We start from the raw sequence: 27,462 nt of genomic DNA, 5'->3' as shown, positions 1-27,462 counted from the left end.
AGCCTGCACAAAGGTGATTTTAAAATGCACAACAAGGCTGGAGAACAGCTCAGCGTGAAGGTTCTGCCACCAAGTCTGCAGACCTGAACCCACAGGGTGGAGAGAACTGCCTCCTAAGAGCTGTCCTGACTCCCTTCTGCATGCCATGGCGTGTGTGTGTGTGTGTGTGTGTGTGTGTGTGTGTGTGTGTGTGTGCGCGAGTGCACACTACCTCCTCCCAAATAAATGTAAAACAACAGTTTTAAACACAATACTAACCCTCAACCTTCCCCCATGGCAGAGCCTGGAGGGACTGACAGGCATTGTAACATAGCTAAGCCACTGTCCCTTGAGGCCACAGCGTAGAGATACATAGGGTCTAAAAATCAGAGGCCATCTGTGCAAAGTCCCACCCAGCTCTCAAACCAGCCTTATCCCTTCCTCCTCCTCTACCTCTAACACCTGGAGGGGCCTGTGGCCTTGCCTTTGGCTGTGTCACCGAGTGGCTGCAGGTGCTCCTGCCCCACTGCTGTGCATCTGTCCACAGTGTGGCCAGCATTGACTTCAAAGAGAGGAAGGAGCACACGGCTACTCTAATAGTGCCTGGCTCAGCTAGTACCTGTATAAGAAGGGAGAGATTTCCACTTCAGAGCATCCTGAGTTCTCATGGATGCAGTGGGACAATGACCCTGTTGTCATCCCCTTGCTTTGTTTCTTCCAGTGTCTGTGAGCTTCAGCTTCCCCTTGATAGGGCTCTACAGGGGACACTGAGCCCCAGGACATAGGGCGCTTAGCTGCCACAGGTAGGCCCTGACCTTTTGCCATGCCAGGTGTGGAGCCTCTAGCCTCTCCTTCAGCCGCATGGGGTGAGCTATTAAAAGAAGGGCCAAAGGACCAGGCAATTCTCCAGTGCAACTCTCTCTAGCTGGGGTTTAAGAACCCAAGATCTCCCAGTGGGGCTACACCTCCAGGAAGCTCTGTAGTGGGGGTTCATGGTCAGGTTGGCTCAGGACACTCCCATGAGAAAGGAGGGACAACCCTGGGGCTTGTACCTGATACTCGGGGCTGAGCTCAGCCTCTTGGCTCTCTTCTCCAGCCAGTCCTCCAGGTGACCCTCAGGAAGCTCAGCAGTCTCCAGTGGCCACTCTCTGGCCCGCCTCTCCTCTGTTGGGGACAGAACGACAAAGGGTAAGGCCACACCCTCACTGGCCTGAATCCTCACTCTTGCACAAAGCAGCGATCCTGGGCCAGCCCTGGGTTGGCATACTGGTCTGTCAGGGAAAGTGAGCCAGCAGGTCAGGAGCAGGGCCACAGGTCCGTCTCCTTCATCCCACTAGCTGCCCAGCTCCTCTGTCCCCAGTGACTCAGTGGTGTAAGCTTCGCTCTGCTCTCTGTGAGACATGACTGCTGTCTCCAAGCCTTGGGGAGCTAGAAACAGGACAATGAATGCAGGGCTGAATTCTCAAGGTGTCTCAATCCGGGATGCAGGAGGCCCTGTGGACTGTAGAATGGGGCTGAATCGCAGCTCGCACCTGCCAAGTCTGATTGCAGGCAAGGGAATAAGCCTCGGTTCTCAATGAATGGAAAGAATTCACACAAGCTGGTGTGAGTGAGGCTCTCACTTGGGGCTTGAGCTAGGAAAGATAAACTCGCTCAGGACCAGGCTCTACACTGACTCTACAGGTGTCATCTCACTCATCCTCACAACCATTACTGTGTCCAAGGTTCCAGGGGCAGTGACAGAACCAGTGCCATTTAAACTGTCAGCTGCCCCAGGCCTCACCTTATCTTTCTTTCCACTAAACATGGCCTCCTGCTCAGGCTCTATGGCCTGTGTTCCTTCCACTGTGAGCCAACCGTTCCGAGAGTACATGTCCAGTGCGGCTGGCCCCATGTGGCCTCACTTCCTCCCTGGGAAAGCTCCTGGAAACCCTGGAGGTGCCAGACTGCAGGTCCTTCTGCCTGGATGCTGGCTCATTTTCTGCACCTGCTCAGTAAGGAGCTACAGGGGATGGTGACAATCACCCAAGTGGGACTTCCAGGATCTGTAATGGGAACAAGCAGCGGAATCCAAAGGCAGACACGCCAGCTTTCATGGAAGCCACAATCACCAGGCTGTGGGAACCTGAGCTTATTGGGGAGGGAGGCAGGTCTCATGTATATTCTGACTTGAACTAGCTACGTAGTTCAAGTTCAGGAGGACAACCTTAAACTCTTGATCCTGTCTCCACCTTCCAAGTCTGAGACTACAGATGTGTCATCAGTCTAGTAGGGAAGTGTTCTCTGCAGACTTCTGTCATCTGCTGGTGCTGAGTGGGGACTCGAGTTTCCTGACTGCAGAGGGAGGAAGGAGCAGAGGTAGAGAAGGAGGGCATTTGGAGGGAGGGAGCATCCAGGAACAACAGACTAGCAGGTGAGCGGAGTGCATGCCCTCGGGGTGCTGGGAAGAAGTCACCTGTGCTTCCTTCCCAAGGAACACAGCCCTGCTCTTGACTTCCACCCAATGGGGCAGCTCAGGGCCTCTCCATTAGCCTGGGCAATCCGAGGCTTATTCACATAGAATATGCTGGAAGGGAAAGAGGGGTGGCACAGAATAGTTTCCTGCTATTAGAACCTCTCCTGTCTCCACCCCCCAATTCTGCTTCACCCCTACGTACCCTCCACCTGGATGCTCAGTTCCTGCAGGTCTCGTTCTGACATGTGGGAAAATCTGCAGTTGGAGCCAAAGTCGCACTGGCCTGCAATGGGAAGACCGTTACTCTCCACTCAGGAGGGCTCTACTGAGTTTTTACAAAACTCTGAGTTTTAGGGGCAGGATTTTTTGATCTAGAGTAGCAACCCCCAGCCTGGAACAAAAAGCCAGACTCTCTGGTCCTGCTCCCACTCAGTGGCCTGAGGTGCCAGCCTGGCCCATCACGCCCATTCCTGATGCTTTACAAGGAGGATCCATGAGTTTCCCCCGAAGCCTGCCAGTGTTAGGCCACACAGCCTGAGCAGGCCAAGGGGCTCAACGAGCGCCACGTGGATTCCTGAGAGGCTCATGCTTCCTCTCTAGACCAGCTCACTGCACGCGCTGCGGTCCCACCTGGCTCTGCCTGCTCCTCAGAGAACTCGGGGGCAGCTTTGCCAAGCAGAAGTCAATGTCTGGACGGCTTTCCTATTATCAATCAAGGGATCTGAATCATGGCATCCTCGGCAGAGCAACCTAGCAGCAGCACAAGCATGTCGAGGTGAGTGTGAGGGACCCTGACCTGCAGGCCTGCTGGCCACTTGTCAGGCAGCACTGTCTCCTGAGACCACAGCAGTGCTTTCCCCAGCGCTATGCGAATCCTGTGGTGTTAGCAGAGCACACAGGCCTGAGAATGGGTATGGAAACTAGGTATTCCTGGATTGCTGGATTGTCTGACTTCCTATCCTTAACTGTCCTTGTATCCCTTACTTGCTGATCTCTCTCTCTCTCTCTCTCTCTCTCTCTCTCTCTCTCTCTCTCTCTCTCTCTCTCTCTCTCTCTCTCTCTCTCTCTCTCTCTCTCTCTCTCTCTCTCTCTCTCTCTCTCTCTCTCTCTCTCTCTCTGTGTGTGTGTGTGTGTGTGTGTGTGTGTGTGTGTGTGTGTGAGATTTTTTTTTCTAAACACAGGGCTTTCTACACAGCCTTGGCCGGGCTTGCCTTCACTGCCCAGTACTAGCATGCTGGGCAGGAATACCACACCCAGCTCTATACTCACTTTTAAGAGCTGAGCACTTAGTACTCAAAGGAACACCAAGCACCTGAGCTTCTGACCCTGAACTTGGGATTGCTAGACCCACTCTGTCTCTGCCTCTCCCAGCTGGGAAGGGAGATACAGGAGATCAGGCTTCCTGGCTAACCTAACCAGCTGATCTATGACCTCAGTAGTGTTCCCTTCACTTTCCCCAGAGCTTCTTATTCTAAGTAAGTCAATAAAACCACAGCCCACGCCTGAAGGTCTTTAGTTAAGAACAAGTTTCTGGAGATGCTTTAACTGACCAGTCAGTTAAAGCCAAAACACAAAGTGGTTCGGGACAGTGGCAGGGACTGGAGGAGACACTACCGGGTGCCATGCAGGCCAGACAAGATGCTGCTCGTCTGTAAGGACCAGAGCTGAGCACGTACCTGTCAGCAGGAATTTCCTGCAAGGTCTCTTGTTCTGTTCATCCAGCAAGATGGCAGCTGCATCTGGAAGAGAAGTCTGGATTCAGATGACTCCACCAATGGAGATAGAACCTCAAGGGCCTGGCATCGGTGGCATATAGTCATAAGAAGAGAAGAGAGCTCTCCACCAGTGGAGGGGGTGTGAGCTAGGGTGGGCCACAGTGGGTAGAGATGGTAGACAAAGGGACTCAAACTGAGGTGACCTCCACTCCTCACACCCCTCAGGACTAGCTAAAGCCATGAGGCAGTCTGAGGTTAGAGGTGCTCCAGGTTGTCTGCCAATGGGTTTAGATGGGGGTGGGGGGACCTCTGTGTGCTATCTTCCTAACCCCTTCACAGACCCCACACAGATGTTCTGCTCCGCGGCAGGCCACATATCCAATGGTGATCTCCTGCCTAGTGATATCATGGTTGTTCCAGTCTGTGACGTTCACACAACAGTGTATCCCTGTTAAGTGGCATGTGATATTTCAACATGAAAAAACTTCCCCAAAAGTCCTGATGCACAGGACTGTCGCCTTCTATCCCTACCAGGGGGCAGGGAAGGCTCCCGAAGCAAGACTGTGGTTCCTAGTCTTTTCATTTTCCTGGCTCCAGCGGTAGGTACTCGGCCACACTAGCCACTGCCCTGTACAGGACTTCCGAGTGATCATTCTAGGTGTTCATTTTAGCCCTGGTTTCCAGTTTCTCCTCTCTTTATGTTCATCATACAGTTTTGAATTTGTGTGCTGCTCAGCAGGAAAAGAGTCCGTGAGGACGAGGCATGGAGGTGAGTACCCACAGCCCTCACTACTTGGAAGGTGACACAGGAGGGTTCAAGTGTAAGAGTTCAAGGCCAGCTTAGGCCTTGTAGCTAGATACTGTTTCAAAACAACAGGTAGAGGTGACCCCGAGCTCAGAGGTTCTTCTCAGCATGCTAGACAAGAGGAGAAGGACTGGACGTTCACCCACACCTTTCCAGAGGCCATGGCTCTTGAGTCTGGAAGGCCTGAGATTGAGCCCCAGCTGTATGTGGCCACAGGAAGCTGTTGTCTTTCCAGGGTTGTTCTTCCCCATGTAATGGGAAGAAAAAGTTCCCACTTGGCAAGGCTGTTGTGAAAGCTTCACAGAACAACAGATGGGGAGCCCTTGAGAAGTGGGTCGCAATCCTGCTGGTGCTTCAGAGTCACAGGATCCGGGCAGCACTTGAGAGCACTGCCAAGTGGCCTTCCTCCGTGCGAACAGCTCCATCCTGTAGGGGCAGGGGCTGAGCCTGAGATAGGGCATGTGGTCAGGAAGTAGCAGCACCGAGCCTGCTTTTTCAATGTGGCCAGGTAAGTGGACAGCGCCGAGGGGATGCTTCCTTGCAGAGCAGCAGTGGCTGGCGGGGCCAGCAGTCCTCTGGGACTGGAGGTGGCTGCCAGAATTCATTCCAGCTGGGACTACAGACACGAATGCCTACCCTCTCAGGATCCTTCTAGGACTGGGGCTAGTTGTAGAGCAGAGCCTGGATCCCAGACAAGGGACCCAGCTCTGGCTGGTGTCACTCCACCCCACTCACTTCAGAAGCATGGGGCAGCTATGGACAATCAATCCAGTCTTCTCAGGGTCTATGTAGTTCAGAAGGTCTTGAACTTATCCTCCTGCTTCATCCTCCTGTGTGCTGGAATTATAGGCCTGTATCACCAAGGGTGATTCTCAGGTTCCGCCTGTATTTTTCCTCTTTGGGAAGGATCTCATTAAATAGCTCTGGCTGGCCTTGAACTCACTGTATTGCCCTGGCCATCTCAAACTCTTCATCCTCCTACCTCAGTTTCCTGAGTGCTGGGATTATAGGTATGCACTTTTTCCAGGATCTGCTTTAATTTCTCCAAGAGGGAGAGTCATAATAACTGCTAAAAATTCCTCAGTGCCCCTGAAGGATGCCAGACCGAGAAAATGAACAAAACCCGGGCTCTGCTCAGAGAGGCCCTGCTTCCCTGCATGACATGTGACCTGAAGTATCAATCCTTCAAGCTTCATCGTCCCAAATACCCAGCTGCCCCTGGTGCCCCATGCTTGTTTGCTCAGTTTAGCCCTTCATCTCTCAAACACTCACTAAGCATATCCTTCCTGTGTACCAGGCACTGTGCCAGGCTGAGTATTTGGTACAGAGCAAATGAGACCCCGTCCTTCCTCCCAGTCCTACAGCTGCTCTAGTCTACACAGATGTCAATGCGGTAAGTGTTGAACCTGTCACCAGATGACCTTCCCTGGCCCTGGGGACGGGAGGCATTCCTGGCAGTTTGCTGTCTGACTTGAGTTCTCAGATTTGGGGACTATCCTGACAGGGGAGGACACAGGAAGGGCATGTCCACAGAAAAAATATGCAGGGAGTGGTCAGGAGTGAAAGGCCAGCAGAACATAGAAGTCAGAACAAGCCTGGGACTTTGCTCAAAACACATTGTGTAAGTGGCTGCAGGGCCCTTGATGCAGGTAACAGTGCTTGAGCCCAGTCTGACATTTGAGTTCCATACCTAGAACCCATAGGTAGAAATAAAATGATTCTCATGCTGTCCTCTGACTTTCACATGTGAACCATCTCTCTCTCTCTCTCTCTCTCACACACACACACACACACACACACACACACACACACTCACTACACGCATACACACACCCCAAGTAAATAAATGTAGTAAGTAACTTGTGCATAAAGGAGGGCCCTGCCTTCCCCACCTTTGACTCCCCAAGGCTGGCTATGAGCTAGGTTCTGCTAAGTACTCACTGAGCAACGGATGAATAAATGAGGGCCTGAGGTCAGTCCTTGCGGGGACACAGACATCATTCCTACCTACGGCACCCTCTCACTATTGCTATGTCTGTTTTACGTACAATGAGGTTAGGGTTCCGCTGTCAGTGACTGACAGGCAGCTAGTCTTCAGGGTTTAGGCTTGTCCTGACCACGGCCTGTGGGACACCAGCTGCTGAAGGCTCATTGACTCGTCTGGAGGGACAAAGCAGGGCTGAGCAAAGCTCCAGGTGACACACACAGTGCCTTCCAGGGTGGGCAGAGTTGCTGGTGGCGGGGAAGCTAAGGGGAAGCTGCTTTTGGGCAGACTCCTGAGGAAGTGGAAAGAGCTCACGTGCCAACTCAGCCACCACCACTAGATCCCCGGGGACTTGGTATTAAAGTTCTCACCAATAAATGAGGGCTCTGGGCCACCAGCCCTCCTCCCAGAACTGTTCAAAGGACTGGATGCAGCTGAAGATGAGGAGCGGCGGTGGTGGTGGGAGGCAGGGGCAGGCGGATCACAAAGCCAGCCTGATCTACATAGTGAGTTCCAGACAACCAGGCTACACAGTGAGTCTCTGTCTTTAAACAAACAAACAAACAAAAAACACGGCTGGCTCCAACCCCTCACCCCGCAACCTGCACCTGGAGATGGTATCAGGGGATCAATGTTTTGTTTTGATTGAGATGAGCTCTTAGAGTATATGCAGGCTGGCTTGGTGACTCATGCCTGTGAAGGCTAAGGCAGGAGAATTGCTGCAAGGTCAGGGCCAGCCTGGGCTACATAGTGAGTTCCAGGTTCCAGGTCACCTTGTGCTACAGTAAGATCTTGTTTAAAAAAATAAAGGGGCTGGAGAGATGTCTCAGTGGTTAAGAGCACTGGCTGCTCTTCCAGAGGACCAGGGTTCAGTTCCAGCACCCACATGGCAGCTCACTGCTGTCTATAACTCCAGTTCTTATACAGACAGACATGCAGGCAAAACACCAACACACACAAAATAAAAGTAAATTAAAAAAATCTAAAAAACATAAAACTGCTGTCCTCAAGATAGTCTTGCTTCAGGTTCCCGAGTAACAGCACCAAGTTACTAAGTTTAGCTATCATCTTTTCCTTAAAGGTTCCTAGGTAATCTTAACGCATAGTCAGGGTTGAGAGTTACTATTGTACAGAGTTACTCAGAGAAAGAAACGGCTTCCCTTCTCATGTCTTCTTGGCTGCTAAGACTAAGTTTTTAGCTTCCCAAATCTGGACTCTGTCCAGAGTCTTTTTTTTTTTTTTTTTGGTTTTTTGAGACAGGGTTTCTCTGTGGCTTTGGAGCCTGTCCTGGAACTAGCTCTGTAGACCAGGCTGGTCTCGAACTCACAGAGATCCGCCTGCCTCTGCCTCCCGAGTGCTGGGATTAAAGGCGTGCGCCACCACCGCCCGGCCTGTCCAGAGTCTTTAATGCACCAATACTACCCCATCTCAGTCCAGGGACTCCCGGTCCACTGTAGCCTCAATGCCAATCTCCTGTACCTTTCAGCTGGCTCAGTACAGCTCCTATCCATCTCTCTACTCGGTTTTTGCCTTACTGCCTTTACAATGCTGGGAATCAAATATAAAATCTTCTGCATGCTAGGCACACAATCTGTCTGAGTTATTGCCACAGCCCTGGCTAGCCTGGAACTCACTATGTGGACCAGGCTGGCCTTGCTCAAACTCCTACCTCGGCCTCTGGAGTGCTTGAAATAAAGGTGTTATTTATTGTGTTATCCCACAAACTGTCCTCTGACCTCCACATACATTCACACTGGGCAAATGCGCACACGCACACACACATCCCACATGCAATTAAAAAAGAGCAGAAGGGGACCTGGGTTCAATTTATAGCACCTACATGGTGCTTCACGACCACCGTAACTCCACTGCAGGGCATCTATCTGATACCTTCTTCCAACCTCCTGTACTTACATATGTGCAAGCAAATACTAACATATATACAATAAAAATAAATATTTAAAAAAAAGAGGCCACTGCAGTCTGTCCCTAAAGAGGTCCAGTCACTGACCTCTTTAGCACCCACCTCGGAACATGTCGTACCACACCTTCTTGGCCTTGAGGTGCTGCAGCCCATTTAGGTGCTTCTTCCGGTTGTGGAGGTTGTCCTGGAAGGAGCGGTCACAGTAATCACAGAAGTATCGCTTCCCCATGGCCACCTCCACCAAATGCTAGGGCTCCTGCAGAGCCAACAAAGCACTTGGTCAGACAGTTGAAGAGCAGATCATGTGCGCTCACTGAGCACGGCAGCTTGGCCCCTGGCCTTGCTTCCTGTGGAGTTTCCCGGATGACAGTTAGGGGTGGCAGACCTCACTCCAGAGGGCTTACACTTCTGCTCTACAATCTCGAACACTGGCTGAGCTACAACTTCTTTATTTTTATTTATTTGTTTATTTATTTATTTATTTATCTATTTTGTTTTTTTCAAGACAGGGTCTCTCTGAAAAACCACCCTGGCTGTCCCAGAACTCACTCTGTAGACCAGGCTGGCCTTGAACTCACAGAGTTCCAACTGCCTCTGCCTCCCAAGTGCTGGGATTAAAGGTGTGCGCCACCACACCCGGCTGGAGATCCTTTAAGCTTCTAGGTAACTCTAAGAGTGGACAGGTTGGAGGACAGCACCTTAAACCCTCTGGCTAGCCTCTGGCCGGACCCTGACCTCCTGTGTCCTCTCTGCTCCTCACACATCCGGCATGTGGGTCGCCTTCCTGCACTTGTACTTGCTGCGGCTGACCTAGATGCTGCCCCTCAGATACTTGTGACACTTGCTCAAATGCCATGACCCTGGACCTGAACACACAGGAGCTGCTTTCCTTTTCCTCACAGCACTTACCTCCTTTAGAGCAATAATTAGTTGTTATGTCATGGTCTTTCTTTCCCAGCAAGAATGTAAACCCATGAAAGCAAGTCTATCCTGCTGTCTCTTAGGTGCCCCAGCACCTAAATGATACTTGAACAGAGCAGGTAGGCAATCAAGCATTTGCAGAATAAATCAATGAATCACCGCATTCCCTTTGGGACAACTGGGGTTCAGAGGGAGGAAGTAATTTGCCTAATGTCATACATCTGGGAAGCAAAAGCAAATACAGGTCTCCTAAAAATTCTGTTGCCAAGGGTCCCCCCTCCTACAGCTAGCTCAGTGCTCAGAGAAGCCAGCGAGCTCCACAGCAGGTGCCAGCATCTTCCTAAGGAGACTACTGCAGCTTGGGAGAGCTCCCCAACCCGCCTAGATGGAAACTAGAGCACTGCAGTTCTTAAGGCCCTTCAACAACAGTTCCCTCGCCACCGTTCCCACGCCAGGAGCCTGCAGCCCAAGGTGGACAATGATTTTTGTCAGCTCCACGGCCAAGTCCTGCATCTTGCAGCCCACTGGGAATTTTCAAGAAATATTGCAAAGACCAAGTCAGAGCAACCCCTCCCATGACAAAAGAAGCTCCTGAGGCCCAGAGGAAGATGGAAATGACTTCCCGAGGTTACAAGGTAGCTGCCTGAAGTAGTCAAAGCAGCAGACTGCCATGCACCTGGCAAACTAGGCTGACTCTGGGACTCAATCCACAGAGCAAACAGATGGGGGAACACAGCTCAGGAAGAAGGGACTGGGAGAGAAGGAGAGACACAGTTGCCCTGGATGGTTCAGGCACTAAGCAGGCTGATGGAGAAAGTTACTCCTGCTGCAGACAGGATGGCAGCCATTAAGTCAGGGGCTGTAATGGGATCAGGAACAGCTAGTCATTCCAAATGAAAACGTATAAAACCTCTCTTCTCCCATTACTTCCAAGAAACTGCATCCCAGACACGAGGACTTGATCTATTAAATTTGGCAGCTCTAATGCACCCCGTCTTGCCAATAAACTTATAGGAATTGGATTGAAATTGTAAGAGATGAACGCTTAACGGCCGAGTGCTTAACCAAGCCATTCACGGAGCTTGAAGCTCCAAGGAGCTGCTGGCTGTGGAGAGTAATGGGAAAAAGGAGGGGCGGAGGAAGGTATCCCCCTGGGAGACTGACATGAACAGGAGCAGTGGCTCTGGCTCTGCAACAGACGGAGGTGGACAAAACCAGAGCACAGAGAAGCCAGCCGTGTGACCTTGTGCAAGTCACTGTCCCTTCTTGACACCTACAGTTTACTGTGTGAATATGAGGCAGTGGATCTGAATGGTCGCCGACACAAACTTACATATTAAGGCCAGGCAAAGCACTTGCTCAGCACTCATGTCCCTAGCACCACAAATAAAATGGCTATGAACGGAAACTTCATGTTCAGCATCAAGCAAGTGCTCAGGAAACACTGGAGCTGCGGTTCTGAGCTTGTCATACACTGGCTGAGAGCTTTGCATGCATCGTCCCACAAAGCCTCGCATGACCTGCAATGGATGCCCATGAGACTTCAGGAGAAGGGCACTGAGACCCCAAGAAACAAAGTCACTCAGGCAAGGCCACATTACTAGAAGGCAGCTGAGCGGGGCTCGGAACCCGGGTGGGCTGTCTGCACTACTAACCACTTCAGTCTCCAACAAACGTACTGACTTTTCACTCACCCCCAGTACCATGCTGGCCCCTTTGAAGCCCCAAATGTGTATACTGAAACCTACTGGAATGAGAGAGAAGGCTGAGGATCAGAGAGGTACTAAGGGGTGCCCTGGCCATAGAACAGGTTTCAGAATAGGGAAGCCTCTATTCACACCATTGCAAACACTAGCCCACTAGGCAATCAGGGCCACATGCCTCTCTGACTGCCTGCTCAGCCACACCAGAAACCAAATAAGCCCCAGAGGGGCTGTATTTTTTTTTTTTTTAAGATAGAGTTTCTTAGTAGCTAGCTATGGAGCCAGTCCTGGAACTCGCTCTGTAGACAGTCTGACCTCAAACTCACAGATATCCACCTGCCTCTGCCTCCCGAGTGCTGGGATTAAAGCTGTGCGCCACCACCGCCCGGCTTGGGGACTGCTTTCTAACTCTGGTCTGAGCAGTCATTTGATTCTGACTGTTCCTTATGAAAGCAGGGATGTCAGAGTGGCCATGGATGGCGGTGAGCATCAGAGCATTCATGTCTTCACTGAACACAGCACCAGGCCCACCGAGGTCCTCAGGAAACCCTAGCTATCAGCATTTAGCTTACTGATGGCTGTTAGTACAGGGTGCTGAAACTGGATGCCAGTGTTCAAGTGAGCCCTGGAAATAGCCATTTACACTGCAGATAAGACAAGTGAGTCTAAGAGAGGACCATAGAGCTTCCAAAGTCCACAGTACTAAAGGCAGAGGAGGGACTGGACCCTCTGCACCACAGGCCAGACTGATGCCCACACTGCATGATGGCTCCATAGCCTGCACTGCCCAGGGACAACAGAAGAGGCTCAGAGCTTTTTACCTCATAGCCAGATGCTCAAAGGAAGCCATGCCTTGGCAGGAGCTGGCCTAAGCAAGGTGACCTCTCCAGACAAGACATTCTAGGCACCTGATCCAGCTGCCTCCCACTAAGGGCAAGGGCACATATTTAGGGACAGCCTACAGAACCCGCAAGCCAGCTACAGCATCTTGCCACACTGTAAACAGAATCATTCATGCCACAGCCAGGCATCCTGGCACAAAGCACACCCTGTGCCGCTGTGCTCCTTGACCCTGAGTTGGCAGAAGGGAGACAGCTGGAGTGTCTATGCACTGGGCCCAGACAGCAGCGTGGGGTGCTGACTAAGCTGACCTTCTCCACCATGATTCATCCTCATCTTCAGCAGTGTGAGCTAGGCCCTGTCCGGAACAGAGTGATCCAGCCCCCACGCCCCACCAAGAACACAGGTGGTACCACCAACCCACTCCCAGGAACCAGGTCCATGGCTATAACACTATCTGCTGGCTCCCCAAAGCTTCACCAGATGCCAGGGCTGGTTATTCATGGCCCGAGAACAATGCTTAAGCTAGTCAGACTTAGGTCTTCTGGGACCACACAGCAGATTCTAATCCCAATGCCCTCTGCTAAGTGATTTCAAGTACTGAGTGTGCCCGTAGCTATAAACCAGGTCTCAAGGCTCACAGCACAATGGCTCTTCAGCATCCACAAGGGATGGGTTCCAGGACCTTCATGAATATCACCTTCCCCAGCTCATCCTTTATATAAGATGTCACAGAATTTCCATCTAACCCACACACAGCCTCTTGTGTATTTTACGTCATCTCAAGTATTTATAATATCTAGTATATGTAAATGTTATGGAATCAGTTGTTTTCTTGTATAGGGAATAGTGACAAGAAAAAATATACATATGCAGTACTTTGTTTCTGTTTTGAGACATGGTTTCTCTGTGTAGCTCTGGTTGTCCTGGAATATACTCTGTATATTCTGTAGACCAGGTTAGCCTCTAATTCAGAGATCTGCCTGCCTCTGCCTCCTGAGTGCTGAGATTAAGTGTGCACCAGCACTCCAGTCACCCTTTGAAAACTGTAGTCAAACAATGCCTCAGGACCCTGATATCCCACTTCGCATGAAGGCTTATTCTCTTGTGGGCCTCCTTCCCCTTCCAGAACACAGGCTCAAGGGCAAAGAACTCTGTCTAGCCTACCAACTGCCAGGAACACACTGCCTGCAGAACAATTGAGTGGCTTGCAGAGCCAAACCATCCCTCCAACTTGCTGGATGCCATTTCCTCCCAGGCCCTTTTTGGGAAAGCCAAGCAGGCAGGCCTCTCACACAGGATACCTGACTCTTGCAGAGCTGTTCTGCTGTGTAGCTGCTGCCCATGGAACTTACCCTGTCCTGGCTGTCTTACTGCACCTGATGACCTTACAGGCTCAATGAGCACCCTCTACCATAGAGGTACAAGTGGGAAGAAAAGAGACGGGAAGGGGGTAAGGGAAACAGCTCCAGCTTTGACTCACATATGCTGGTGTCTCACTTTCATTCTTTAGAAACGTTTTTTAAAATTTATTTTTACCTGTATGAGTGCTTTGTCTGCATATGTGTATATGTATCACACATGTGCAGTACACACAGAGGCCAGAAGAGGGTGCTGGAATTGGAGTTATAGATGGCTTTGAGCCCCCATGCGGATGCTAGGAACTTAACCTGGGTCCTCTGGAAGAGCAGTTAGTACTCTTAATGGCTGAGCCACCTCTCCAGTTTGGAGATTGAACGGAGCCTTGTGTACACTCGGCAAGTGCCCTTCACTGAGCTACAGATCCCCAGACCCCCACCCTCTTTTTTGGGTTTTTCTGTGTTTCTCTGTGTTTGCCCTGGTTGTCCTGGTACCAGCTCTTGCAGACCAGGCTAGCCTCGAATTCTGAGATTTACCTGTCTCTGCCTACCGAGTGCTGGGATTAAAGGTGTGGGCCACCACTGGCGGCCTCCATTTCATTCTTATTTCACTTTCACAGAGGTCCTTTTGAGGTACAACATGAGGAGCAGCTCCTCAGTACACCTCACCTGCTCACAGCCGGCAGAGTTAACAATAACAGCAACAATTATTGCTCGTGATAACACGGTCTTATCCTAAAGGCTAGTAATATTGAGCATGCTGTGCTGGAGGCTCCACAGCCAAAGTATCCCGGAGCAGGGCTCTAGAGCTTATTAAGTCATCTCCCACTGCCCCCCGAGGCTACAGCAGGGCAGACATTCGCACTTCATCAGAATAGTTCCTCCCACTGTGTGCATCTTTGGCACAGGGCTAAAATAAGCCACAGCTTGGCCTTGACCAGGGGCTGGAAGGTGGCTGCAATTACCCTGGACTTGTGCTCACCACACGCTGCCCTCAGGCTCACCTGCCATTTCTTCTAATTATGACACCATCGGACCCAGGTAAACAGTAAAGCCCAGCTTTATCACATGCCCACGAATAGCACAGCAGGGTCCCAGTGCCATGTTTGCCGCTGGGAATTGATGGCATCAGAACTGGTCTGTGGTGGTGGTCCAAAGCTGCCTGTTCCGGATCCTGCTCCAAAGGAAGTGCCAAGGAAATGCAGGTGGGCCTTGTATGTAGGAGCACTTACGGGTGCTGCAAGGCTGCACTGCAAACACTGTCTCGTCCAGTCCTCAGCCCTGCTTGCCTGCTAGCCACGCTGGATGAACTGCATCACCTCGTTCCCAGCAAGCTAAGGCTGTTGAGGGCCTACCAATTAGGTAGTCTGGGTCAGGGCCAGGATCTAAGCAGGTGCCGCTCCCAAGTCCTCAGAGCAACAGTCTAGGGTGGTAGATGATGCTGAAGTGGAGAGCAGGGGCTGCGTGGACTGACCCCTGAAAGCTACATCTTCCTAAGTACCGAGTTCCTAACTTAAGGTGGTTACACACCTTCCATAGAAACTGTACTTAAAATACCAAATGCTGGAACACAAAGGATACTGGGCATCAGGAGCAGGCCACAGCAGCCCATTGGTTAGTCCAAAATGAAACACCAATTGAGAAGCACCTACAAGCCCTCGACCCAGGTCTGAACTCAAGTCCCTACTGCCCATGGCTATAAATTTCCCTCTGTACTTCATCTGGGAGGTGGGCTGATGACACGATTTCCAAGACGCTTCTGACGTTTCACATATGCTGAGCACTTGGCACACCAATGGTACCCACTGTGGAAGGAGCGGCCAGCCCCTACACCCAGTGATTCTTCCTCCTGGTACAGTTCCTTCTCAAACTGTGTCAGGGTTGATCTATATGACCAAGAAGAGACATGCTACTTCCAAGGACAAGTTACAACTCAACTTGGCTCTCTCTCTAGTCAGTCACTCCGGTCTGTGGGTAACTAGCTACCACAGAGTCAACAGTGTTGACGGTAAAGCCCACATGGTCAGGGGCTGAGACCCTGACACCCCACTTCTCCACTCCTAGGTGCCTTCTTCCAGCCCAGGCCAATCTCAGATGACTATACTCTGGCTAGAATCATCCAGTTAAGCCCCGACCAAATTCCTGACCCTCAAAAATAACATGAGATGATAATAAAATAATAAATGCTTATTGGCAGCACATGCTGGGGACCAAGGCAGGTGGATCACGGGGAGTTCAAAGCCAGTCTAGTCTACTTAGTGAGTTCAAGGCCAAACAGTGTAAGACCTTGTCTCAAAAAACAAAACAAAACAAAAATATTGATTTAAGTCACCAAGTTTTGTTTTTTGAGGGGGGTGATTTATTATGCATCAAAGACAATGGAGTGGAATACATGAATTTCAGAGACGTCTAACAGCTGGGTGCTGTAGTGCACACCTTTAATCCCAGTACTGGGGGTTAGAGGCAGGTGATCTGTAAGGTCAAGGCCAGTCTGGTCTATTTAGAGAATTCCAGGCCAGCCTGGTCTTAAAAACAAAAAAAAAACCCAAACCAAACCAACAACAAAAAGCATCTAACAATCTGTGATCGCCACAGGTGCACACGTTTCTGAGCGGCGTCATCGGAGCCCCTCCTCCACACACACAACTCTAAGGCACCGTATTCCCCATTCATGTATTCATCTATTTGTTCACCAGAAAACTCAGTGTCTGCTCTCACAAGGACCACTAGGTATGTGCTAGGGCTGGCAGACAGATGGGCCATTGCAAAGTGTCAAGCTTTGTGCCCCAGAACCCCATTGGGACAGGGAACTCCTCCAAGAAAGACACAGAAGGTCACAAAGTCACAGGACACAGTTGAATGACCTAATGTGAAAACCCAAAAATGCTTAAAATTTGAAACTTCACGATGGTCAGAAAGTCAAACTCAACACTCGGGAGGCAGAGGCAGGCGGATCTCTGTGAGTTTGAGGCCAGCCTGGTCTACAGAGCTAGTTCCAGGATAGGCTCCAAAGCCATAGAGAAATCCTGTCTCGAAAAACCAAAAAAAAAAAAAAAAAAAAGAAAGTCAAACTCATCCTTTCAGATTAAAAATCTGAACTCTGAGGCACTTTTGGTCATAGGAGTGTAGGCAGTTTTTGTTTTGAAACAGGCTTTCACAATGTAGCCCTGGCTGGCCTGGAACTCACGGAGATCTGCTAGCCTCTGCCTACGTGCTGGGATTGAAGGTGTGAGCCACATCTGGCTTCCCAGGCATATTTTGTGACTGCAAACACTAAAATCTAGCTGTGCAACATCAGGAGCAGCTGGTGGTACCCACTGCTAGCTACATGCCAGGCAAGCTGCTCAGAGTTCCATGTGGGTTGGGGTGGGAGCTCAACAGCATAGTCCACAAAGCCTGGTGTGTTAGCTCTACCACAACCCTCATTTCGGTCCGCACAGTCCACACTGTTGGGAGAGCAGGAACAGGATGTGAGCCACAGTTAAAGGCTGGTACCACAGTCACTAAACTCCTTGGCAGGAGAGTCACTTGATCCCAGGATTAAAGGCCAGGCTGAGCAACAGCAAGACCACTTTAGACAAAAAAGCCCTAGAAAGGCTAAGTGTGGTGAGTCATGCAAGTAGTCCCAGCCATAGTAGGTGAGACAAGAGGATCAGGAGTTTAAAGCTGGCCTTGGCTACAAAATGAATTTGTGGCCAGCCTGGGACACACACACGACCTTGTCTCAAACACACAAACAGCAAAAGTACAAGTAAAGTCAAAGGAAATTCTTGAACAGCTGCTCTTAATTTTAAGTGGAAAATGGTTTATCATTACAACCATACACAACAGAATACCATTTCTCAAAGCAAAAGAATCTTCCTCCTGGCTGGAGGGATGGCTCAGCAGTTAAGAACATTGGCTGTTCACCCAGAGTACCCAGGTTCAATTCCCAGCACCTAAATAGCAGCTCACAAGTGTCTACAACTCTAGTTCTAGACACCCTCTGGATCTGACACCCTCACACAGACATACATGCAGGTGAAACACCAACGTACATAAAAATAAATCTTTTGCTTCTCTGTTGTATTTTGTTTTTCGAGACAGGGTTTCTCTGTATAGCTCTGGCTGTCCTGTAACTCACTCTGTAGACCAGGCTGGCCTTGATCTCAGAGACCCTGTCCCGTCTCCTGAGTATTAGGATTAAAGGTGTGTGCCACCGCCGCTCAGCTAAATAAATTTTTGTTGTTGTTTGTTTCTCGAGACAGGGTTTCTCTGCAAAACAGTCCTAGCTGTCTTGGAACTAGCTCTTGGAGACCAGACTGGCCTGGAACTCACAAAGATCCACCTGCCTCTGCCTCCTAAGTACTGTGATTAAGGCATTCACCACCACCACCCAGCTAAATAAATCTTTAAGAAAATAAATCTTCCTCCACTACACACATAAAGAACATAAAGACTAGAACTGACATAGAGCATTTACCGTGGCTATTCTTGGTTCAGGAATTACATGTACTTTATTTCACTTTGCATTTTGTTATTCTTATAAGAAGTTCTATATTTAATGTAGATTGTTTGAAAACCTATAAAACCAAAAATATTCCCTTCAAAAAGTGGGAACTGAACAGACTGGTGTCTCATGCTTTTATTCCCAGCACACTGAAGATACAGGCAGAACTTTGTGAGTTTGAGCCCAGACTGGTCTACATTGCAATTTCTAGGCCAGTCATGGTTACATAGTGAGACCCTGCCCCCCAAAGGGAATGGGGAGAAGGCTCAGTGGTTGACAGCGCTCAGTGCTCTTACAGAGGACCAGTGTCCAGTCCTCAGCCCCCACATGTTGTGAGAGACTCAATCCCTATCTACAGGATTCAGTGTCCTCTTTTGACCTCCACTGGCACCACACACATACGTGGTGCACACACACACGCGCACACATACACACACATACACGAAGATGAAACATTCATATACACACATACACAAATATTTTTTTTTAAACTTTTAAGTATGAACTGAGATGTAGCTGAGTAGTAGAGCATGTACTTGGCACATTTGAGACTCTGGGTTTAAATCTGTCAGAAAAGGATAAATTTTACTCTTTCCCCCTTAGGAGCCTGCCAGGATGGTTCCAAGGACTTTGTTCACCTGGATAAATCAACCTGGGTGGAAGTCGAAAAGGACAGAATAAATATTTCCTTCAGTTCTCACTGAGTGAGCACCAAGGAGACCCTGGTTCTAAGCAGACCCGGCCTACAACCCCACGTGAGGTGGGCTGCACCTGGTTCTGGGCGCTGGCCCACAAGCTGCAGACAGTTTCTCATCAGATGGTTACAGGTCTCAGGAGGCCGGAGTTTCCATAGGAGAGACAAAAACAGTCTGAAGGAGCCTCCTGAACTGAACTAAATACTGGACTCCAAACCATGTCTGCCTCCTCCTCCTTCCTGTCATCAAGCCAGACCTCACGTCCTCACTCGTAGCCAAGGCCCCTGATGCTGCTGGCCTGCATCATGCATCATAGCAGCCCTCCTAAAATCAGCCCTATGCAACATGGCTACGGCTCCTACATGAGAGCCTGGCTGAAAATGAAGTCTCAGCAGGGCGGTGGTGGTGCACGCCTTTAATCCCAGCACCTGGGAGGCAGAGGCAGGTGGATCTCTGTGAGTTCGAGGCTAGCCTGGTCTACAAGAGCTAGTTCCAGGACAGGCTCCAAAGCTACAGAGAAACCCTGTTTTGAAAAACAAAAGAGAGAGAGAGAGAGAGAGAGAGAGAGAGAGAGAGAGAGAGAGAGAGAGAGAAAATGAAGTTTTGAGCTGGGGAGCTGACTCACCAGGTTAAAGGTAATTTCATAAAAGCCTGATGACCAGACTTCAAATCACCAGAACCCCTAAGGGAGAGAGAATATGGATTCCAAAGCTGTCCTCTGACCTTCATAGCTGTACCTTGCCATGCACTCATACATACACCACACGTGCACATGTACACACACACACACACAAAGAATGAAAGACAGAACTAGCCTCCTGGGGCAAAATGGGGTGCAACAGGAAAGCACCTGGCTAGGACAGTGTGGCTTTGGGTTCATCACCAAAAATGTGTCCTGGGCCAAGTCTTCAAAATTCTGACTTAGCAGATTTGGAAAGTGACCTAGAGATCTGTATTTTAACCAATCAGTCTAGATTTCCCCCCACCCCTAAGAAAAGAACCCAGAGGAATAAACTTCATCCCACACCCTACAGGCAGCCTTGACAGGAACATTCTGACTAACACAGGCTGCTGGACTTGAGTTCCAGCCAGCAATGAGACTGGCATGAACACCAGCTCACTGAAGTGCCCTAAACTGACACAGAGCAAAACTATCTCTTTATAGCACGGCATTCAGGTACTTGAGATAGGAGTGTCTCAACTTCACAGGCCAGCCTTGGCTACACAGCCAGACCATGTCTCAAAACACAACACACATACACATACTGTGTAATGGGGTATTTAAAAGTATACTCTTTTTTTTTTTTTTTTAAAGACAGTGTGTCTCTGTTTAGCTCTGGCTGGCCTCGAACTCACATAGATCTGCCTGCCTCTGCTTCTCGAGTGCAGGGATTAAAGGCATGCACCACCACAGCCTACTTTGAAAGCACTCTTAGCATTAAAATAAAAAAAATTGATTAAGTATCTGACAGATTCTGATTTAAAAATCTAGGGTTGAAATATCAGATATACAAGACTACATCAGTAATTGATATTAGATTTATGGTTTTAGGTTGATGGTTTAGCAGTGAATGATTAGAAACTCCGACTGTGTTAGAATAATCTAGGTGCTAAAAAATGTCATTTTAGGGTCCACGTCCTCTTTCCTTATATTCTTATATCGTGTATGAGTGTGTGTTGTGTGTGTGAGCACACAGGTTGTGTTATGGCATGGTCTTAGGTAGCTCAAACTAGTTTCAACCTCCACACAGTTGAGGATGACCTTGAACTTCTGGGGGGGGCTCCACCTTCCTAGTGCTGGAACTACGTAGTGTGTTTCACTCACTCCTAGGTTACAGCATGCAGATCAAACCCAAGACCTTTGTATTAAGTAAGCATTCCACCAACTAAGTTAACCACTGTAGCACAATTAGTAAAAACCCAGAGACAGATATTGGGTTCAACCTGAAGACCAGAAGAGCAAAGCAGCCAGCCACTGGCTCTTACCTCTACCTCAGTCTGAAATGGTGACCCTGCCTCCAGGAATCTCAGGATAAGACTGAGACTGGGAGCTCTTTCCCATCTTGCAAGATGGCGGGTGAAAAAGGCGAGAAACCTGATACAAAAGAGAAGAAACCTGCAGCCAAGAAGGCTGGCGGTGATGCCCCTGCCGCTGGTGCAGCCAAAAAGGGTGACCCTAAAGCTAAAAAGCTCAAGAAGGGGAAGCCCCATTGCAGCCGAAATCCAGTCCTTGTTAGAGGAATTGGCAGGTACTCGCGATCTGCTATGTATTCCAGGAAGGCCATGTACAAAAGGAAATACACAGCTGCGAAAACCAAGGTTGAAAAGAAGAAAAAAAAGGAAAAGGTCCTTGCCACTGTCACAAAACCAGTTAGTGGTGATAAGAATGGTGGTACCCGGGTGGTTAAGCTTCGAAAAATGCCCAGGTATTATCCTACTGAAGATGTGCCTCGGAAGCTGCTGAGCCATGGCAAAAAGCCCTTCAGTCAGCACGTGAGACGCCTGCGGGCCAGCATCACTCCTGGGACTGTCCTCATCATTCTTACTGGGCGCCACAGGGGCAAGAGAGTGGTTTTCCTGAAGCAACTGGGCAGTGGTTTACTGCTTGTGACAGGACCTCTTGCCCTCAACAGAGTTCCTTTGAGAAGAACACATCAGAAGTTTGTCATCGCCACCTCTACAAAAGTTGATATCAGCACAGTTAAAATCCCCAAACACCTGACTGATGCTTACTTCAAGAAAAAGCAGCTGCTTAAGCCCAGGCATCAGGAGGTCTAGATTTTTGACACAGAGAAGGAGAAATATGAGATTACAGAGCAGCGCAAGGCTGATCAGAAAGCTTTGGTCTCGCAGATTCTGCCAAAGATCAAAGCTGTTCCTCAGCTGCAGGGCTACCTGCGCTCTCAGTTCTGTCTGACAAACGGGATGTATCCTCACAAACTGGTTTTCTAAATTGCTGACAACCTAATTAAACAACTTTATGTGTAAAAAAAAAAAAAGACTGAGAGCTGTCTCCTCCCATTTTATATTCCTCTATAGGGCTGGGATTAAAGGCGTGTACCACTATCACCCGGTTTCTATGGCAAACTAGTGTGGCTACTGGGATTAAAGGTGTGTGGTCTGTAAAGACTGGTCTGTAAGGCTGACCAGTGCAGCTGTTTTACTCTCTGCTCTTCAGGCAAGCTTTACTTATTAAAATACAAATGAAATATCACGACAAATCCCCAGCTGCAGAGCCTGTAATTTGTTGTCACTGTTCTAAGTTTTTAAAAAGTACTGAACTAGAAAGAGAGAGAAAGAAAGAACAGCCAGGGCCACACAGAGAAACCCTATCTCAAAAAAACAAAACAACAACAACATATATACACATACATAGTATATAAAAAATTCAATTAAAAAATAGTAAGCTGGGTGGGGGAGGTTGAGCAAGGTGGATGGGTCACTGTGAGTTCAAGGCCAGTTTGGTCTACACAGGGAGTTCCAGGTCAGCTAGCCCCCCACAGAGAAGAGACCCTTTCTCAAAGCCACGACAGAAATGCTTCTCACCCCTTCAGAACGGGGAAGACAAATGCTGGCGAGGGAACTTCGGGAGCGGACCCTTCCTGTGCACTGCTGGTTTGTGGTGTTTGTCAGCACCACGGTGGAAATCAGTACAACGGCTCCTCAGAAAGTGAACATACAGTTAGCATACACTCAGCCAGGCCACCCTTGGGTAATACCTGAAGGCCTCAGATCAACACAGCACAGACACCTGCACATGTTCATAGCTACACTCTGGGGTCAGCCTAGGTGTCCATCAACAGACAAATGATTACGGAAATGGGACATATATACAATGGAATTTCACCTAACCACAAGGAACAAAATCATGTCATTTACGGAAAATGGATGAACTGGAGAACATCATATTAAGGGAAGTGAGTCAGACTCAGAAAAACAATTATCATATTCCATCTGTAGATCCTAGATTTTATACAGATACATAAAAATCATAAATGCATATAAGATACGAAAGTAGAAGCAAAACTATGTGTGGGAATGTTTGGGAATAATAGGAAAGGGCCAGAGTACATAATGAGTTTGTGTGGAAATGTGTTTATGAAGTCCATCCCTAGCACAAGCAATTCTAAAAAATACTGAATTGTTTGTAAGAAATCTAAATTCAGTATAAACTTAATTAATTAAATTTGCTAGTAACTAAGTATCCTTGGGGAAATTGAGCTTGTTAGGTTATGCATCCCAAGTACTAAAAAGAAAATCAAATATATTAAAATCATGAATGGAGTTACATGTTCGAGGGAATGTAATTAAGCTGAAAGTAGGGCTGAGTGTCTAGAGGAATTCAGTTTGTTCAAGCTGAGTTCAAACATTAATCAAAAAAAGTCAAGGTCGTTTTTCTTATTTCCCTAAATTTTTGTGTAGAGCACTGAAGATTTTTTTTCCACCCACTGAGACAGTCTCACTTCATAGCCTAGGGCTGGTCTCGAATTTTCAATATTTCTGCCTTCTTCTCCCAGACTGCTGGGATTACAGGTAAGCACCACTATGCCTGGCTCAACAATTACATTAAAAACTTTTTAAAAAAATTTTTTTGCTGGGCTGTTGTGGCGCACATATTTATTTATTTTTTTTGGTTTTTTTTTTTTTTTTTTTTTTTGGATTTTTCGAGACAGGGTTTCTCTGTAGCTTTTTTTTTTTGTTTTTTTGGTTTCTGTCCTGGAACTAGCTCTTGTAGACCAGACTGGCCTTGAACTCACAGAGATCCGCCTGCCTCTGCTTCCCAAGTGCTGGGATTAAAGGCGTGCGCCACTACCGCCCCCGGCTGGTGGGGCACGTCTTTAATTCCAACATTTGGGAGGTAGAGGTAGGTAGGCAGATCTCTGAATACAGGCCTGCCTGGTCTACAGAGTAAGTTCCAGAGAAAACTTGTATAGAAAAGATTTTTTTGTTTGTTTGTTTTGTTTTTCGAGACAGGGTTTCTCTGTGTAGAACTTGCTGTCCTGGAACTTTCTTTATAGAACAGGCAGCTAAAAATCAAGACAGGGTCTTACTATGTAGTCCTGGTTGGCCTAGAACTTGCTATATTGCTCAGGCTGGCCTCAAGTTTACAGAGATCTGCCTCTTCTACCTCCTAATTCCTGGGATTAAAGGGATGTGCCACCACCCCAGCATTTAAACATGTTACTAAAAAAAAATTAAATGTTTTACTTTATTTTTTTTTTAATTTTACTTTATGGTCACTGTTGTTTATGTCTGAGTGGGGTGTCATGTTGCCTGGAACTGAGGTTACAGCCATGTGGATGTGGATGTTGAGAACTGAGCCCAAGTCCTCTGGAAGAGCAACCAGTGCTCTTAACCACTGAGCCATCTCTCCAGTCCCCTAAAACATGAGCATAAAATTAAGGCTGGACATGGTGGCACATTTGTTCAATCCCAGGACTCAGGAGGCAGAGACAGGCAGATTTCTGTAAGTTTAAAGCAAGCCTGGTCTTCAGAGTGAGTTCCAGGACGCTACACAGAGAAACCCTGTCTCCCATAATAATAAATAATAGTAATAATATTAATAATGAGGAGAAGGAGGTGGCTTGACTGATGGCTCAGTGGTTAAAGCACTTGTTTCTCTTGCAGAAGACCTGGATTCAGTCTCCAGTACCCACACGGCACCTCACAACTATCCATGACCCCATTCTGGGGATCCAAAGCACAAATGTGGAGCACAAACATATATACATTCAGGCAAAACACTCACACATGTAAGATAAAAATAATAACTGTTTAAAAATGACACTAGGATTGGCATACGAACAGACAGGAGGACCAATGGAACCGAATAGAAGACCCGGATATCAGTCCACACATCTTCAAACACCTGATCTTTGATAAAGAAGCAAAAAATATCAAATGGAAAAAAGAAACATATTTAACAAGTGGTGCTGGTATAACTGGATATCAACACGTAGAAGAATGAAAATAGACCCGTATCTATCACCATGCACAAAACTCAAGTTCAAATGGATCAAAGACCTCAACATAAAGCCAGCCACACTGACCCTTCTAGAAGAGAACGTGGGAAGTAAGCTAATAAATATGATGTCAGATGCCTGGCAGGAGGATTACATTGTAAGTCTCCCCAAATCCAGCCTATGACACAATCAGGCATGGCTGCTATCAGCGGTCTCTCCCCAAGGCAGCCAGACTCTGGGAGGAGGGAGCGTGTCCGCCACTTCTTTTAGTTTTTCTAGTAGAATTTTTTGTAAAAGCTTTTTTTCAATTATAAGATTCACATGTGTTTTTAATAAAAATATAATCAGAAAATAGAGAACCCCCCAAAAAAAGACACTAAGAAAAATTAAATAAAATAAAACGAGCCACACTTTTAACTCCTTGTACCCATGGTACTCATCCCACGTAAAAGTGATTCCCTGTCCTCTGAACTTGTACTCAGCCAAGTGTGCTGTAGGTCTCTTGCAGGCGATCAGCAAACCCTAAGCAGCCTTTCCCTGCAGGCTCACAACTTCCTGCCAGACATTAATTACCAGGATGCTTTGCAACAATATCCACACTGAGAGGAGCTCATCCCTTCTAGTTCCTAACCAGACTTTACTGTTGCTCTTTACAGCTTACAGGAATAGGTAGATAGATAGTCAGGACTAACCAAGGTCACAAGGGTCAGGAGAGCTGTGCCAGAGGTCAGTCCTAGGTTTAATCTAAGAGTCTATAATGCAGTCCCTGCAGCCAAGGATAACTTTGAATTTCTGCTCCTCCTGCCTCCACCTCCCAAGTGTCGGGACTATAGTCCTGGCCAGCCTTCAGGCTCTATCCCAGTGCCAGGCCAGCCCTCTAATCTTCAGAATCACAGCCCCGTTGGCCCTAGATGCTTCCGCTTCATATCTAAGAGACCGCTCATATGAAACGTGATTTATAGAGCTGGAGAGCGTGTTAAAAGCATGTACCACTCTAACAGAGGACCCAAGTTTGGTACTGGCACCTACATAGGATAGCTCACAAGCCACCTCTAACTCCAGCTCCAGGGGATCCAATACCTTCTCCTGGATTCTGCGGGCACTGCCACCCAGGAGCGCATACTGACCCCTCCACCCACCTTACACATATGCATAGTTTACCGTAACAAAAAATAAATCTTTCAACACACATACAGTTTACAGGCCAGGCATGGTAGTGCAGGTCTATAATTTCAGCTTTCCAGAGACAGAGTCAGGCTAGTCTATATAGCTGGCTCCAGGCCAGCCAGATCGAGTGTTAAATTTGTCTCAAAAGAGTCAAACAAAAACCATTTAGTCCCTGAGGTCAAACTTTGATTTACCCTAAATGTTAATTCTTCCTTTTGGAGGGAAGGGGGTGTTTCAGGATGGGATTTGTCTACGTAGCCCTGGCTGGCCTTGAACTGAGAGACCCACCTGCCTCCCTGGAGTGCTTGAACTAAAGGCCTGCACAATCGAGCTGACTTTTAATTCCTCTTTTTTACACACATTTGCTAACTTGCTCGGTCTACCCCACCTCCCAAAATGCAACTCAAATCTAAAGATTATTCTAGTCCACTCTACTCTAAATCACCTTCCTCTATAATTTCCCCTCTTCAGTCTATTTTCTACCAAGGAGCCAGAAAGATTACATTAAAATGTAAAATAGATCTTGTCACATTCCAGTTTAAAGCCCTTCAGTGACTCCCTAGTGCAATTAGGAAAAAAAGAAGCGACTCCTTACCACAGGTTACAAGGCCAGACAAGAACAGACCTCAGGCCACCTATTCAGAGTCCACTCCACACTTTGTCAAGCACCCCGGCACTGCGACTGCCTCCAAAACTTCACACAAACATTATCCTATTTACCCGGTTACTACCCTGTTACTCCATAGCCAGTCCTCCGTTAAGTGGCTACCCAGGCTTAAAGAGCACCACCAACCTGTCCAAGCATTCAGCTCTCTCTTTTACAAAGTCCTAGTCTCCAGAAGCGCTGGGCCTCTCCATTACACACACAATAGCCCGAGCTGAGACCATTCATCTGCTGGGGACCAGCTCAAGACCGGGAGGGGGGTCCTCAGAAAAGCATTTGTACGGTGCCTTTTACAACCAGGTCGCCCGCCTTCGAGGCCAGCGTTCTTGGCTTCAAAGCCTACGAGCTGGAGGACAGGAGGCAAAGGCAAAGCCACCTTTTTCTCCTGAGGCGTGGCTGAAGGGTTAGACTTCTAGGGCCCGACTTTTGCCACCTCCAAACCTACACCTGGAGTAGGTTCCTAGAAGACGAGGCTCAGGGGCGAGATGAAGCCACGGAAGTTCAGGTCCCCTCGCCTCTCTAGCCACTCTCTATGCCAGAAAATGCTGATAGCGAGGATTCAGAACGAAGAGCTAAATAGTCTGGGGAGAGAAGCAGCCTAGAACTCAGCCCGGGACGTCTGGCCAAAGATACCTGGCTCCGTGGCTGGACGGCTCCGGGCTCCTCCTCTTGTGTTCGCCGGTCGCGCTCTGCTCGATGGGATTCGTAGTCCTTCATAAGGTGTACGAGAAGACAGAACACGAAGGCAAGATAGCGCGGGGAAAGATGGGAAGCCAAAGGGCTTTTGGGAGTTGTAGTTT

The 27,462-nt window shown here is 48.5% G+C and overlaps 1 protein-coding gene and 1 pseudogene across 5 annotated transcripts in view; one reads left to right on the top strand and one right to left on the bottom strand.

Moving 5' to 3' along the window:
* The window catches only part of Zmat5 (zinc finger matrin-type 5), a 31,513-nt gene extending 4,105 nt beyond the window's left edge, over nucleotides 1-27,408 (bottom strand). Inside the window, exons 1-5 of one of the 5 annotated variants that reach the window (XM_050141131.1) lie at nucleotides 27,296-27,408; nucleotides 8,965-9,118; nucleotides 4,111-4,173; nucleotides 2,637-2,717; nucleotides 1,032-1,143 (exon numbers count right to left, since the gene is read on the bottom strand). In XM_050141131.1, coding sequence (XP_049997088.1) covers nucleotides 1,032-1,143; nucleotides 2,637-2,717; nucleotides 4,111-4,173; nucleotides 8,965-9,091 — 383 coding nt within the window. In that variant the 5' untranslated portion in view covers nucleotides 9,092-9,118; nucleotides 27,296-27,408. Of the gene's footprint in view, nucleotides 1-1,031; nucleotides 1,144-2,636; nucleotides 2,718-4,110; nucleotides 4,174-8,964; nucleotides 9,119-26,593; nucleotides 26,724-26,791; nucleotides 27,029-27,295 lie in introns of those variants that run through there. The other 4 variants (XM_050141129.1, XM_050141130.1, XM_050141132.1 and 1 more) reach the window with 4 other exon arrangements.
* On the top strand, nucleotides 20,903-21,877 carry LOC126500879 (60S ribosomal protein L6-like; annotated as a pseudogene).
* Nucleotides 27,409-27,462: the final 54 nt, after the last annotated feature.

The sequence above is a fragment of the Alexandromys fortis genome, unplaced genomic scaffold (assembly GCF_014885135.2).
Source record: "Alexandromys fortis isolate MF-2015 unplaced genomic scaffold, M_Fortis_MF-2015_v1.1 scaffold_7, whole genome shotgun sequence".
Classification (NCBI taxonomy): domain Eukaryota; kingdom Metazoa; phylum Chordata; class Mammalia; order Rodentia; family Cricetidae; genus Alexandromys; species Alexandromys fortis.
Note: the sequence above shows the minus strand (reverse complement) of the source record. Positions and strands in the feature narration are given on the sequence as shown.